The sequence below is a fragment of the Natator depressus genome, chromosome 20, assembly GCF_965152275.1.
Source record: "Natator depressus isolate rNatDep1 chromosome 20, rNatDep2.hap1, whole genome shotgun sequence".
Lineage (NCBI taxonomy): Eukaryota > Metazoa > Chordata > Testudines > Cheloniidae > Natator > Natator depressus.
In genome coordinates, this window is record NC_134253.1 from 8,281,438 (window position 1) to 8,297,038 (window position 15,601).

Here is a 15,601-nt window from a genome sequence, read left to right on the forward strand (position 1 = left end):
GGGAGGCGGGGCCAGGAGGGGGCGTATCTTCACGCTCGGGGGCGTGTCCCCGCGCTGGGGGGGGCGGGGCACGGGCGGGGCGAGCTCCTTGCCCCGCCCCGCGTGTAGACCCGGAAGCGGCGGCGGCTCGGAGCAGCCGGAAGCGGAGATGGCCCCGGCCGGGCTGAAGGCGGTGGTGGGCGACAGTGAGTGCGCGGCCGGGGGGGTAGGGCCCGGTCGGGTGTGGGTCTGGGGGGGAGCAGGGCCCTGGGGCGGGGAGGAGGGGGTCTGCCCTACCCCCCAGGGCCGCCCCTTCCCTTGGGCTGGGGGGCGGCGGCGTCTCCTCCTCTTTCCATCGGGGCGACTCCCGCCCTCGCATCTCCCCGGCTGCGTCTCCGGCCCCGGCACCCAGCCCGGCCGCTCAGCCTCTGGCAGAGGGCAGGGCTCCCTAGGGGCCAGTGCTGCCTGATGCCCGGTGAGTGTGAGGGCCCCAGGGCCGTTTGTGGTTCCCCCCACCTCCGCCCCCCACCCCCAAAGGATGATCTGGGAGCCCCCCAACGACACCCAACCAAGTACTGGGTGAAAGCCACCCCAGCCCAAAGCCGAGTGGCCCCAGATCCTTTAGCAGTGCCCAGGAGCGCCCCTGCGCCTGGAGGGGCACTTCCTGCTTCACAGCTCGCCTTAAGTCAAAACAAAAAGGAGGACTTGTGGCACCTTAGAGACTAACACGTTCATTGGGAGCGTAAGCTTTGCGCGCTAAGCTCACTTCATCGGATGCACTTTAACTCAGCTTCTTAAACTCTGACCCGTCCCAGGGGCAGGTCAAGCTGCTGAGCTGGAGGGACCTCAGCAATAGCTAGGCAGGATCCAGGGACTGAAATCCGCTTCTGTGCACTGTTGGGTTCCTTGGTCCAGACCTCTGTGTCTTAGATTGGTGGCTGGCCCCCATCGCTGTGGTATCTGGGCATCTCACACTCTTTAGTATATTTGCCTCACCATCCCCTAGCTATTATCCCCTTTGTGCAGAGGGGCAATTGAGGCACAGAGACACGCAGCAACTTGCCCAGGGTCACACACGGAGTCGGTGGCAGAGCAAGGAATTGAATCCATGGTCTCTCAGATCCAAAGCTTGCACCCTCAAATCGTCACCGCTGGGCCATCTTTCTTCTCTTGCAGCTGCCTCAATCCTGTCTGCTCTGTGTGGATGTTAAATGTCCTGCTGCTCTTTGTGAGGTTTTGTCCTGGTGTGCTGTGTGGAGGTGGTTGTGCTGATCCTCAGAAGTGGCTGCATTTTACGTAGTTCATAAAGAAATGTAGCCACATTTATAATTATTATTAAAGTCTCAGTTGCGCCAGGCCAAGAGGCAAGAGATTAGGCAAGCGAGCCATAGGCTCTGTGTTTTGCATTGCTCAAGGCTGCACACAGGCACACTAAACTCTGCCAATTTCCCCATTGCTGAAGGGGAGATGTTATATTGGAAGCTGTGTGAGGCAGGGATTCTCTCTCTTGTTCTGCGTCCAGCGCCTAGCACAATGAGGGCCTGAACCAGCTCTGCGGCTCCTGGGCTAGGTGCTACTGTAATGTATGTAGTAGGTATACCAGGCAAGGCAGCTCCAGCTGCCAGGCCTCTTCCGAAGAGCTGAGTCTGACATAGCCGTGCAGGCCTCTTTCCAAAGGCTTTGCGCTGCGGTCACCTTGTCCTTCCTCTGTAAAGATCCAGTAAGATCAGCACCAGATGCTCCAGTTAAACAGCCATCTGGGGAATGCTTGAAGGCAGAACTTTGCTGTCTTGCGTGCTTTATCACCGGCATGAAATCCAGCGACCTCTCCTTGCTTCTCAGTAGAGACAGAATAGCTGAGCAGCTGAGATTATGTGCCCTACGTTGATGTAGAGAGGTGTCATGTCACTCAGGCCTTGTCTGTGGTTGGGATTCAGTTCAGCAGCCAGGAGCCGGTGTAGTGGTCCTGGTATAAATCTCACAAATGAGGAGGAAAGCTGTAATTTGCACTGCTGGAAACACCGGTATAGCACAGTTTGCTCCCATACAACTTTTCTTGGCTACTTTTGTATGTTACCCCCTTTTCCCTTCACCAGCTGTCTTGTCTCCTTAGGCTGTCAGCTCTCTGGAGCAGGGACTGTCTACTACTGTCTTTGTACAGTGCCTAGCACAGCACCAGTTCTTGGTTGGTCCCCAGGCACTACAGTACTCATGATCCCTAGCTCTCGTCTAGTGTTTTTTGTGAGTAGAGGTCAAAGCGCTTTGCAGAGGAGATTAGTATCATTATCTGCCTGTTACTAATAGGGAAACTGAGGCACAAAGAGGGGGACGTGACCTGCCCAGGGTCACCCAGCAGGCTAGTGACAGAGCCACTCAGTGTCTCCTGAGTCCCATCCTGTGCTTTCTCCCCTTGATCACACTGCCTGTACTTGGTCTTTGCATCTGTTGCTAGTCACCAGTGGCTGAATCCCAAGGATAAATCAGGCCTAAAACTTTATCTTCCCAAAATGTCGTACAGAGCATTTACTGAACCCCCGACCAGTTGAAATAAGCAAAGAGTAAATGATGGGATGCTGTGGGCTTCAAGTGTAGGGTCTCTAATGTTGATCTTGTGCAGTGTAACAATTAAGCATGGTACAATTTTGCTTCTTGTTTATAACGGGTTAAAGAGAAATGGGTCACACTTTGTTTTAGGAATCCATTTTGAAAGGGTTATAAATAAGATATTTGAATGAATGGGTAATCAATTACAGAGTCTACTGGATGGGTAACACCTTTCACTGGTGCACTTAGCCATCTGACAAGTGCTACTCATGTCTAACATGCTTATAACTTCTGTTAACCCATTGTTACGTAGAACCTTAAAATCCAGCCTGTCTGATGGGATAATTTGCAGTTAGCTGTTATGTCCTTCTAGGTTTTGCTCTAACTACTTTACTGTAGAAGAAAGAAGGGTTTAGTCAGAAGCATTAACATTAAGTATATCAGTGAGATCTGCTGCTAAGAGATGCAGAATTCAGCTGGAGAAAAACGAGTAAGCAGCAGACTAAATAGTCCGCATAGCTTAGGTTCTTGAATAACGAGAATGGGCTGTAACTTTATATTCTCTCTGTTGGGGGGGAGGCTCGGCAGTTCTTGTAGAGCTGGGGAAAATCTTTGTTTTTTCAGTTGTCTGTTCCCTTTGGAAAATTCCATCACTTGCAAACTCTGCTGTGTTTGCTTCCAGCAGCTATTATCAGAACTAGGTTGCAAAGGGAAGGAGGGGAATGGAGGGAGAGTTTGGAGAGAACATTCCATCCAGGCCGGGGGTTGGGTTCCGCATAGCCCAGCTTGCCCTTCCGTAGTATCGCATTGTGATGCAGGATGTAATCAGCGCCTCCAGGCCTAGGATTCGGTGACTGTGCTGGCACACTCTGGCTCATCCTTTCCCATCCCTGCTGCTCTTCTCTGCAGCGGGAGATGGTTTGGGGTGAACTTAAACATGGCTAGAGACTGCAGAACTGGGAGTGTTAGAGGAGTCTGGAGGCACAAAACCAAATCCCCAACCAGGGCAGGGTCAGGTGTGTGGCCTGTTTCCATTCCATGGCACTGAGATCACAGTATATCAAAGGCATCAGTGCTGTCCCATCCCTACTGACGTACAAGGTCCACCTTGTTATGCTGAGAATAAAGGAGGCATGAATGGCAGGTAGATACAGAACCAATTAAAAAAGATGTTCCTGTGGCTAGCAAGCAGCGAGCCTGAGGGATTCCTAGCAGCACTAGACCCTGGAGTCGGGAGCACGGGCTGGGTATCTGCACAGGGAGGAACATCTGTAGCCAGCCGCTGACAGAGGACGATGTGGAAGTCAACAAATGGCTACGCAGGTGGTGTCGGAGAGAAAGCTTTGGATTCTCTTACCATGGGATGGTGTTCCAAGAAGGAGGAGTGCTAGGCAGAGACGGGCTCCACCTAACAAAGAGAGGGAAGAGCATCTTTGCAAGCAGGCTGGCTAACCTAGTGAGGAGGGCTTTAAACTATGTTCACTGGGGGAAGGAGACCAAAGCCCTGAGGTAAGTGGGGACGTGGGATACCGGGAGGAGACATGAGCAGGAGAGTGTGAGAGGGGAGGGCTCCTGCCTCATACTAAGAAAGCAGGACAAACAGCAAGTTATCTCAAGTGCCTATACACAAATACAAGAAGCCTGGGAAACAAGCAGGGAGAACTGGAAGTCCTGGCACAGTCAAGGAATTATGATGTGATTGGAATAACAGAGACTTGGTGGGATAACTCACATGACTGGAGTACTGTCATGGATGGATATAAACTGTTCAGGAAGGACAGGCAGGGCAGAAAAGGTGGGGGAGTTGCATTGTATGTAAGGGAGCAATATGACTGCTCAGAGCTCCGGTATGAAACTGCAGAAAAACCTGAGAGTCTCTGGATTAAGTTTAGAAGCGTGAGCAACAAGGGTGATGTCGTGGTGGGAGTCTGCTATAGACCACCGGACCAGGGGGATGAGGTGGACGAGGCTTTCTTCTGGCAACTCACGGAAGTTACTAGATCACAGGCCCTGGTTCTCATGGGAGACTTCAGTCACCCTGATATCTGCTGGGAGAGCAATACAGCGGTGCACAGACAATCCAGGAAATTTTTGGAAAGTGTAGGGGACAATTTCCTGGTGCAACTAGGAAGGAATTTCCTGGAGCAACCAGCTAGGGGCAGAGCTCTTCTTGACCTGCTGCTCACAAACCGTGAAGAATTAGTAGGGGAAGCAAAAGGTGGATGGGAACCTGGGAGGCAGTGACCATGAGATGGTCGAGTTCAGGATCCTGACACAGGGAAGAAAGGAGAGCAGCAGAATACGGACCCTGGACTTCAGAAAAGCAGACTTTGATTCCCTCAGGGAACTGATGGGCAGGATCCCCTGGGAGAATAACATGAGGGGGAAAGGAGTCCAGGACAGCTGGCTGAATTTTAAAGAATCCTTATTGAGGTTACAGGGACAAACCATCCCGATGTGTAGAAAGAATAGTAAATATGGCTGGCGACCAGCTTGGCTTAACAGTGAAATCCTTGCTGATCTTAAAACACAAAAAAGAAGAAGCTTACAAGTGGAAGACTGGACAAATGACCAGGGAAGAGTATAAAAATATTGTTCGGGCATGCAGGAGTGAAATCAGGAAGGCCAAACCACACCTGGAGTTGCAGCTAGCAAGAGATGTTAAGAGTAACAAGAAGGGTTTCTTCAGGTATGTTAGCAACAAGAAGAAAGTAAAGGAAAGTGTGGGCCCCTTACTGAATGAGGGAGGCAACCTACTGGCAGAGGATGTGGAAAAAGCGAATGTACTCAATGCTTTTTTTGCCTCTGTCTTCACGAACAAGGTCAGCTCCCAGACTACGGCACTGGGCAGCACAGCATGGGGAGGAGGTGACCAGCCCTCTGTGGAGAAAGAAGTGGTTCGGGACTATTTAGGAAAGCTGGAGGTGCACAAGTCCATGGGGCCAGATGCGCTGCATGCGAGAGTGCTAAAGGAGTTGGCGGATGTGATTGCAGAGCCATTGGCCATTCTCTTTGAAAACTCATGGCGATCCGGGGAGGTCCCGGACGACTGGAAAAAGGCTAATGTAGTGCCCATCTTTAAAAAAGGGAAGGAGGAGGATACAGGTAACTACAGGCCAGTCAGCCTCACCTCAGTCCCTGGAAAAATCATGGAGCAGGTCCTCAAGGAATCAATTCTGAAGCACTTAGAGGAGAGGAAAGTGATCAGGAACAGTCAGCATGGATTCACCAAGGGCAAGTCATGCCTGACTAACCTAATTGCCTTCTATGACGAGATAACTGGCTCTATGGATGAGGGGAAAGCAGTGGACATGTTGTTTCTTAACTTCAGCAAAGCTTTTGACATGGTCTCCCACAGTATTCTTGCCAGCAAGTTAAAGTAGTATGGGCTGGATGAATGGACTATAAGGTGGATAGAAAGTTGGCTAGATTGTCAGGCTCAACGGGTAGTGATCAATGGCTCCATGTCTAGTTGGCAGCCGGTATCAAGTGGAGTGCCCCAAGGGTCGGTCCTGGGGCCGGTTTTATTCAATATCTTCATAAATGACCTGGAGGATGGTGTGGATTGCACCCTCAGCAAGTTTGCAGATGACACTAAACTGGGAGGAGAGGTAGATACGCTGGAGGGTAGGGATAGGATACAGAGGGACCTAGACAAATTAGAGGACTGGGCCAAAAGAAATCTGATGAGGTTCAACAAGGACAAGTGCAGAGTCCTGCACTTAGGATGGAAGAATCCCATGCACTGCTACAGACTAGGGACCGAATGGCTAGGAAGCAGTTCTGCAGAAAAGGACCTAGGGGTGACAGTGGACGAGAAGCTGGATATGAGTCAGTGTGCCATTGTTGCCAAGAAGGCCAATGGCATTTTGGGATGTATATGTAGGGGCATTGTCAGCGGTTCGAGGGACGTGATCGTTCCCCTCTATTCAACATTGGTGAGGCCTCATCTGGAGTACTGTGTCCAGTTTTGGGCCCCACAGTACAAGAAGGATGTGGAAAAATTGGAAAGAGTCCAACAGAGGGCAACAAAAATGATTAGGGGACTGGAGCACATGACTTATGAGGAGACGCTGAGGGAACTGGAATTGTTTAGTCTGTGGAAGAGAAGACTGAGGGGGGATTTGATAGCTGCTTTCAACTACCTGAAAGGGGTTTCCAAAGAGGATGGATCTAGAGTGTTCTCAGTGGTAGCAGATGACAGAACAAGGAGCAATGGTCTCCAGTTGCAGTGGGGGAGGTTTAGGTTGGATATTAGGAAAAACTTTTTCACTAGGAGGGTGGTGAAGCACTGGAATGTGTTCCCTAGGGAGGTGGTGGAATCTCCTTCCTTAGAAGTTTTTAAGGTCAGGCTTGACAAAGCCCTGGCTGGGATGATTTAGTTGGGGATTGGTCCTGCTTTGAGCAGGGGGTTGGACTGGATGACCTCCTGAGGTCCCTTGCAACCCTGATATTCTATGATGTCACTTAACAGGATGTCATCAGACCAGTGCCGGAGTTCCCCTTGTCCGCACAGTGAAGCATTGCACACTTGGCCAGGTGCAGCAGAGCCTGAAGCACTTGCCTCTGCTGTCGCTGTGAGACCCCAGGAGCTCGGGTTCTGTTGTGGGCTGGAAGGTTTGAGGATCGGAACAAGTCAGGTGCCAGGCTAGCTCGAGGCTGACTGAATAAAGCAGCCTTTGAGTTCAGTGCAAGGCAGCCTTCGGGAGAGGAGAGAGTGATCCAGCGTGGCTCAAATCTCACTGCAATAGGGAAGTACTAATGTCTTTGTCCGAGGCACGGGTGAGGCCTCATCTGGAGCACTGTGTCCCGTTCCAGTCGCCCGTGGTTCTAGGGAGACTAATTCCAGCTGGAGCAGGTGCAGAGAAGGGCTACTAAGATGCTCAGAGGAATGGAGGAGACTGAAGGAGCCTGACTTGTTTAGCTTAGCACAGTGCAGTCTGAGGGGGATCCCTCTCGAAATACACGCGGGAAGGGGGCGGGGGGATGCCAGGGACAGGCAGAGCTAGTGAAGCTGATGGACCATGTTGGCCCAAGAACTAATGGAGATAAACTGGCCAGGAGTAAACCGTCTGAGCTTCCACCAGCCCCTGGAGAGGCCAGGCTGCAGCCTGCTCCATCTAACATGGAAGTCAGCCCATTTCTCCTGCTATCTGGTGGTAGCAGCACATCCCCAGCTTTATCAGGTGCCCCAACCCCCCAGATGCCATGGCCCCATGGCACACTGCTGCCTTTCTGCAGGGCGGCAGGCAGAGAAACCTGACCTCCTCTCAGCCCAGACTGTAGCACTGTATTCACCGCATGCTAGTCCCAGGTTGCCTTTCCCTGGAGCTTCTGGAGCTGGAGACAGAGCCTGACTGGCAGCATCTGAGCTCAGATCAAATCCTGCATCGTGACATGATACAAACAGACTGAACCGAGCTCCTCCAAGCCCTGGGCCTGGGTGGAAAGAGCTCTCCAGACTCACTCAATTCTCCTTCTCCCCTTTTGCGACAGCTGCTCTGAGAAACTCAGCAGAACCCCAGACAGGTTCCCCCTTTGCGAATTACACAGGAACATCAGAGAGGCAGGAGCCACCTGGCTCCAGGAGTCCAGTCCCGGCTATTGCAGGCTGCCCCGTCATACAGTCTTCTTCCGAAACTGATATTGCTCCATCTCCAAGCTAGCTAGGTTCTCTTCCCCCATTGCACCAACTGGGAGGCTGCTCAAGCCACCAAATCCTTAAAAAATGGGCAGGCTCCTGGCAAGGATAACTTGAATGCAGAATTGTTCAAGGTAAATCCTAAATTAGCAGCATCTATCCTGACCCCTAAATTTATATCAGTCTGGGAAAGGGAAAAAGTGCCAGATGAGTGGACCAATGCGGTTATAATGAAGATACCAAAGAAAGGAATAATAGAAACATAGACTATTAGGGTTGGAAGAAACCTTGGAGGTCATCTAGTCCAATCCCCCGCTCAAATCAGGACCAACACCACCTAAATCATCCCAGCCAGGGCTTTGTCAAGCTTGACCTTAAAAACCTCTAAGGATGGAGATTGCACCACCTCCCTTGGTAACGCATTTCAGTGCTTCACCACCCTCCTAGTGAAACAGTGTTTCCTAATATCCAACCTAGACCTCCCCCACTGCAGCTTGAGACCATTACTCCTTGTTCTGTCATCTGCCACCACTGAGAACAGCCAAACTCCATCTTCTTTGGAACCCCCCTTCAGGTAGTTGAAGGCTGCTATCAAATCCCCCCACCCCCACCTTCTTCTCTTCTGCAGACTAAATAAGCCCAGTTCTCTCAGCCTCTCCTCGTAAGTCATGTGCCCCAGCCCCCTAATCCATTTTTGTTGCCCTCCACTGGACACGCTCCAGTTTTTCCACATCCCTCCTGTAGTGGGGGGGACTAAAACTGGACACAGTACTCCAGATGAGGCCTCACCAATGTCGAATAGAGGGGAACAATCATGTCCCTCGATCTGCTGGCAGTGCCCCTACTTATACATCCCAATATGCCATTGGCCTTCTTAGCAACAAGGGCACACTGCTGACTCGTATCCAGCTTCTCATCCACTGTAATCCCCAGGTCCTTTTCTGCAGAACTGCTGCTTAGCCAGTCGGTCCCAAGTCTGTAGCGGTGCATGGGATTCTTCCATCCTAAGTGCAGGACTCTGCACTTGTCCTTGTTGAACCTCATTAGATTTCTTTTGGCCCAATCCTCCAATTTGTCTAGGTTATTCTGGATGCTTTCCCTACCCTCCAGCATATCTATCTCTCCCTCCATTTTAGTGTCATCTGCGAACTTGCTGAGGGTGCGATTCATCCCGTCATCCAGATCATTAATGAAGATGTTGAACAAAACAAGCCCCAAGACCTACCCCTGGGGCACTCCGCTTGATACCGGCTGCCAACTAGACATGGAGCCATTGATCGCTACCCGTTGAGCTGGACAATTTAGCCAGCTTTCTATCCACCTTATAGTCCATTCATCCAGCCCATACTTCTTTAACCTGCTGGCAAGAATACTGTGGGAGAGACTGTATCAAAAGTATTGCTAAAGTCAAGATATATCACATTCACCGCTTTCCCCATATTCACAGAGCCAGTTGTCTCATCAAACTCTCAGTGACTGTGATAACTGTCGTGGTATCACACTTTTATCTGTGCCAATAAGATCATAGTCCGCGTATATCGGGGCAGTTGTTAGTGTTCTCAGAAAAGAACAAGCTGGTTTTCAGAAAGGGTGGAGATGCACAGACCAGATCTTCACTGTATGAAACATTAACAGAACAGTGCTTAGAATGCTTAGAACAGTGCTTAGAACGGCAACTCTACATAAATTTCATAGACTTTGAGATGGCTTTTGATAGCCTTCACAGGACCAGCCTGTGACTGGTTCAGTCACAGAGATTCCCTTGGGACTGTCACCTGATGTGCAGAAATTACCTGAGCCCGTTTTCTGTGACAGCTTGGGACTCCAGAACCCTGCCTTGTTGAGCCAGACACGCTAGCCTGCTATAACACAGACCCAGGGTCTGGGCCACACCCCCAAAGCTGTGAACTGTAACTAAAAACAGCTCAGCAGCTTACCTGTCTTCAGGACCCAGACACCCAGCTCCCAATGGGATCCGAACCCCAAATAAATCTGTTTTGCTCTGTATAAAGCTTATACAGGGTAAATTTGTAAATTGTTTGCCTTCTATATCACTGATAGAGAGAGATGCACAGCTGTTTGCTCCCCCGGGTATTAATCACTTACTCTGGGTTTATTAATAAACAAAAGTGATTTTATTAAGTATAAAAAATAGGATTTAATTGGTTTCAGGTAGTAGCCACAATGAAGTAAATCTCAAAGCAAAGTAACCCAAAGCACACAAGTCTAAGCCTAATACAATAAGAAACTGATTCCAGGTAGTATCTCGCCCTCAAAGATGTTCCAATAAGCTTCTTTCCCAGACTAGTATCAGGGGGGTAGCCGTGTTAGTCTGGATCTGTAAAAGCGGCAAAGAGTCCTGTGGCACCTTATAGACTAACAGACATATTGGAGCATAAGCTTTTCGTGGGTGGGTATTCATCCACGAAAAGCTTATGCTCCAATACGTCTGTTAGTCTATAAGGTGCCACAGGACTCTTTGCCGCTTTTACAGATCCAGACTCCTTCCTAGTCTGGGCCCAATTACTTCCCCTGGTACAGTCTTTGTTAGATCCGGCAGACATCGCAGGTGGTAAGCAGGGGTTTTCTCATGACTGGCACCCCCTTTGTCCAGTTCCACCCCCTTTTATAGCTTTGGCACAAGGCAGGAATCTTTTGTCTAAGCTTGTCCCCACCCCTGCCTCATCAATGGAAAAATACGAGGATTAAGATGGATTCCAGTAGCATGTGACATGGTCACATGTCACTGTAAGACCCCTCGTCTACATTCTTCCTGGGTTGGTCCACAGGTACGCAGGAAGGTTTGCCGGTAAATAAACCATTTACAACCAGTTGTCCTAGTCAATGGGAGCCATCAAGATTCTAAACCACCATTAATGGCCCACGCTTTGCATAATTACAATAGGACCTCAAAATTATATTTCATATTTCTAGCTTCAGATACAAGAATGATACATGCATACAAATAGGAGGAATATATACAGTAGGTTATAACCTTTGTTATGATACCTTACAAGAGACCTTTTGCGTAAAGCATATTCCAGTTACATCATATTCACACTCATAAGCATACTTCTATAAAACACATGGAGCACAACGTCACACAGCCTATGGTGCATTCTGCGGGCATATGGACTTCCTTTCCGTATAATCAACGTCCTTAAAAGCTTCTGTTTCAACTTTATATGCAGTGTTGATCGGTGACCTCAGTTTTGAAGTCAAAACAGGAGTACGTCAGGGGTGTGTCATTGTCATCGCCGGGGTAATGCGGCGTACAACAGAAGACGTGCCAAGAGGCATTAAATGGACACTCTTGAAGACCTGGACTTCACAGATGATGTCGCTCTCCTATCACATACCCAACACCATATACAAGAAAAAACAACTCCACTCAACACATTCAGCCAGCAAATTGGACTGAAAATCCATCGCAATAAGACAGATATCATGACCTTTAATATTGCCTCACCATCACCAGTACGGATAGAGGTTTATGTTCTCACCAGTGTAGAAACATTCACGTACTTGGGCAGCACCATCAGCCAGGACGGTGGAACAAGCCTGGACATCCGGAACAAAATCAAAGCCAGGAACACCTTCAGGAGCTTAAATACAGACTGGAAATCATCAAAATACAAAACCAAAACCAAACTCAAAATTTATCAGAGCTGCGTACTTTCTCATTCCCCAGCATTCTGCACTATAAAGTTGTGTTGAAAGTATGACATGTCCAAACTCTCTTTTGGCCCAGAACAATCTTAAACCAAGATCTATTGACACAGTGCAGCTAAGAGGATCTGAGCACCATCATTGCCTGGAGGCGTTGGAGACGGATCGGTCATGTGCTTCGGATGGAAACTGATTCCATCACCAGAGTAACAATAACACGGACACATGAAGGCAAGTGAAAACGAGTCCGCCCAAAAAAAAGAGTTGTGGAAGCAGAGCTGAAAAACCTGGGCCTTAGCTGGGGAACCATTGAAAGACTTGCCAGAAACAGACAGGAGTGGAGGAGCTTGGTCACTGCCCTAAATGCCAGAGGCGTAATAGGAACATGATGATGATGATGATGATGATAAGATGCTACCAGCGTGATGCGGTGGCAGGAGGCCAGTTCTGTGTGTACAAAGACAGCACGTTGCAGAGCAAGAGGGGGCAAGTTCTTTCTGTCTGTAGCTAGCTTTGGTGTGGCCACTATGGGAATGCCACAGGCAGCTTTCTGGGATCCAGGTGCAAGGGGGCTCTTGGCAAAATGGCAGAGGAGAGCTAACCAAATGGCACTGCCTACTACCAGGGTGAAGCTGGTCTGTGCAGGAGATGGAACTGTTAGTATATAGATGTTCAGGCCTGTCTGTAAAGGCCTATACTCTAAGAATTTAGGGGTATTCTTATCACTTAGCTAGTTATAGAGGTATAAAAGAGAGAATCAAAATCACTGTGTGACTGTATAAGGCCTTTGGCTAAGCAGCAGAGGCATCCATAAGTTGGAAATTGAACGGTCACATCCTCACATTCCAAACTAGTCACATTGAAATAAGGTGCTATTGGGCTGGTAAGAATACAATCCTGTCCTATCACCTCCAGAGAAAGGGAGGTGCCTAGAAGATGTAAAAGGAAACTTAGTTTGATAGCATCCTGTCTGGCAAGAACTCACTTATCAATAGCTGGGATGTGAAATCCTCACTTCTGTATTGTTTTGCCATTATAGTTCCCACTTCGTTGTTGTTTGTCTGTATAATCTCTGTCTGGTTCTGTGATTGTTTCTGTCTGCTGTATAATTAATTTTGCTGGGTGTAAACTAATTAAGATGGTGGGATATAATTGGTTACATAATCATATTACAATAGGTTAGGATTGGTTAGTTAAATTTCAGGAAAATGATTGGTTAAGGTATACCTAAGCAGTACTCAAGTTTTACTATATAGTCTGCAGTCAGTCAGGAAGTGTGTGGGTTTGTGGGGGGGGAAGTGGGAACAGGGAATGGGGTTGGGGAAATTGGAATCATGTTTTGCTAAGGGGAGTGCAGAATGGGAACAGGGACACAGGCAAGGCTCTGTGGTGTCAGAGCTGGGAAGGGGGACAACTAAGGAAGGAAACTGGAATCATGCTTGCTGGAAGTTCACCCCAATAAACATCGAATTGTTTGCACCTTTGGTCTTCAGGTATTGTTGCTCTCTGTTCATGCGAGAAGGACCAGGGAAGTAAGCAGGTGAAGAAATAAGCCCCTAACAGGAACTTCCTCAGGGGCTGGTCCCAGACTGGGGAACTGCCTGCCACATGAAGTAGGGACTATCCCAAACCTCCCTACCTCCTGCTCCAGATGCCAGGCATCCTTCTCCGATTGGCTTTCTCCAATATAAACACAGAGCAGAACCCTATCAAAACAAAGCCCTCCTGGGAACACCCAGTTCTCCCTTGGGGAGGGAGGGAGAGGATGAACAACACGTGACCGTTGTTAGTCGCAGCTCATGCAGGTGCTGTGGTGATGAGGGTGGGATAAGAGCCTGAATAGAACAAAGGTGCATGAGGATCTGGAGTGGAGCTGGCCTGTGCTATCACTAATGGCTGATGCTGATGGCTGTTTACCGGCTTGCTGGGCTGCGCGAGAGGGATCAGGACAAAGCTGGGGAGATCATTATATACGTTGCAGTCAGAATGAGAGCTGAAAAGGGCCTGCTCAAAGGACAAAGGCAGCTGCACTCCAGCAGCCGGAAGAGAGCTATTAGCTGGGGCTAGTTACTGGAGGTGGAAATGGTTCAATTGTACCTGTTGCGGCGCCGGCGGGTGCGGGGGGAGGGGAATGTAGTGCCTGCCAGCCCCTCGTGCACAACATCCTGAGCCGTGAGTGAGAACCGAGGGATAGTTCTGGGTCTCTCTCCGCCAAGCTGCCTAGCGTTTGGGAACCTTTGTAAACTCCCATTCCCCTGGCCTTGCTTTGATGGGAACCGCGGATAGCGTCACTAGCGGGAGGGTGGGGCCTGGGGACAGTGCCCTAGAGGGAATCCCAGCTCCACTGCTGCCCTGGAAGAGGGAGGGTGCTAGGATTTATGCGGACGCCTGGCAGATCAGCGGCTGATATGTTTGAGCCGCTGGGACGCAGAGCGAATGTTCAGAGAGCTCTGCTGTGTCTGTCCTCCCCCGCAAACAGCCCTGGGTGCAGGGGTGTGAAACTGACTGGGTCTGCGATGGTCTCCCTGATTCCCACAGGCTGCCTAATAGCAATGGTGAAACTGGAATCCAGCAGCAGCGTAGCAAAGCCCTGAGCAGCTGTGGAGGTGTTAAGAACTGTCTCTGCAGGCTCAGGAAGATGGCTCTGCCTCAGGATCGGTGTTTGGGATGGGACATCTTTATCACCGTGAGAGCACAACCTGCAAGGCTACAGAAATTCATGGCTCAGGCCCCAGGTTTTCTGGGGAAAGTGTCCCCTCCCCTGCTGGAGAAGGGGGTTTTCAGGCTCTGCCTTAGACATTGATGAGGCCCTGGCTGTGATGATGATCAGAGACCAGTATCATTATCCCCATTTTACAGATGGGGGAAACTGAGGCATGAGGGGGGGTGCACAGGGTCACCCAGCTGGCTAACAGATGAGCTGGGTCTAAAATCTGGGTCTCCCAAGTCCCAGTCAAGCACCGTATCCACTAGGACACGCTGTACTGGCGATTTCCTGAAAACGTCCCCCGGGAGCAGGTGCTAGCGCAGGTTGGCCACTGGCACTTTACCACAGAGCTGCACAGACCTGCTCTGAGCAGGAGAAATGCAGCTGCCGGCTACACTCATACTCCCGCCATCAGTGCTCCCTTTCGGATGCCTTCAGAAGATCAGCAGGGCAGGCAAAGCCTGCATCACGCAGCTCATGACGGGGCTCACAAAGGCCCTGTGACCATGTCCCATCTCCAGTGCGATCATGCCTTGGCAGGGCTGGTGTGGGGGATGCTCACAGAAGAGCAGCAGTTTAGGGAGGCTGATGGCTCCGGGGACAAGAGGGGTGCAGAATGTTGCAGTTAGTTCAGCGAGTCTCCCACGGAAACAGCTCTTGGATCTAGAAATGATGCGCCACCTGCGTGGCTAGCCAGCTGCCTGTGCTCCTTTAACTTGCCTTCGGGAGCGGAGCAAGGCTATTGAGAGGGCTGATGCATACGATCAGAGGACAGCTGCTCTCTCCTGAGTGCTGCCAAGGGACCCAAGCCCTGGCTTCCCTTCCCGCAGAGCCTGGTCAGCCTGAGGATTAAGGCTGGAGCTGAGAGAACGGCGCTCTGGAGTTCGAGCAGCAGGATGTTGTTTTCCCCCGTTATTGACGTGGCCGCTCTGGACAATGTGGATGTGATGCCTGCCTGCTTGCTCGGCGCGGGGGACCCTCTTGCACACACTGCTTGGGTGATTTCCCAGAAGGCCCCAGGAAGGGATGAAGGTGGCTGGTGTAGAGACGATGAAGGTACG

General features: G+C 50.2%; 1 protein-coding gene across 2 annotated transcripts in view; it reads left to right on the forward strand.

The window, feature by feature from the left end:
* The first annotated feature begins 83 nt into the window (after nt 1-83).
* LOC141974984 (syntaxin-binding protein 2-like) overlaps nt 84-15,601 on the forward strand; it is a 38,759-nt gene continuing 23,241 nt past the window's right edge. Inside the window, exon 1 of one of the 2 annotated variants that reach the window (XM_074935074.1) lies at nt 84-185. In XM_074935074.1, coding sequence (XP_074791175.1) covers nt 149-185 — 37 coding nt within the window. In that variant the 5' untranslated portion in view covers nt 84-148. Of the gene's footprint in view, nt 186-15,361; nt 15,597-15,601 lie in introns of those variants that run through there. The other variant, XM_074935073.1, reaches the window with a different exon arrangement.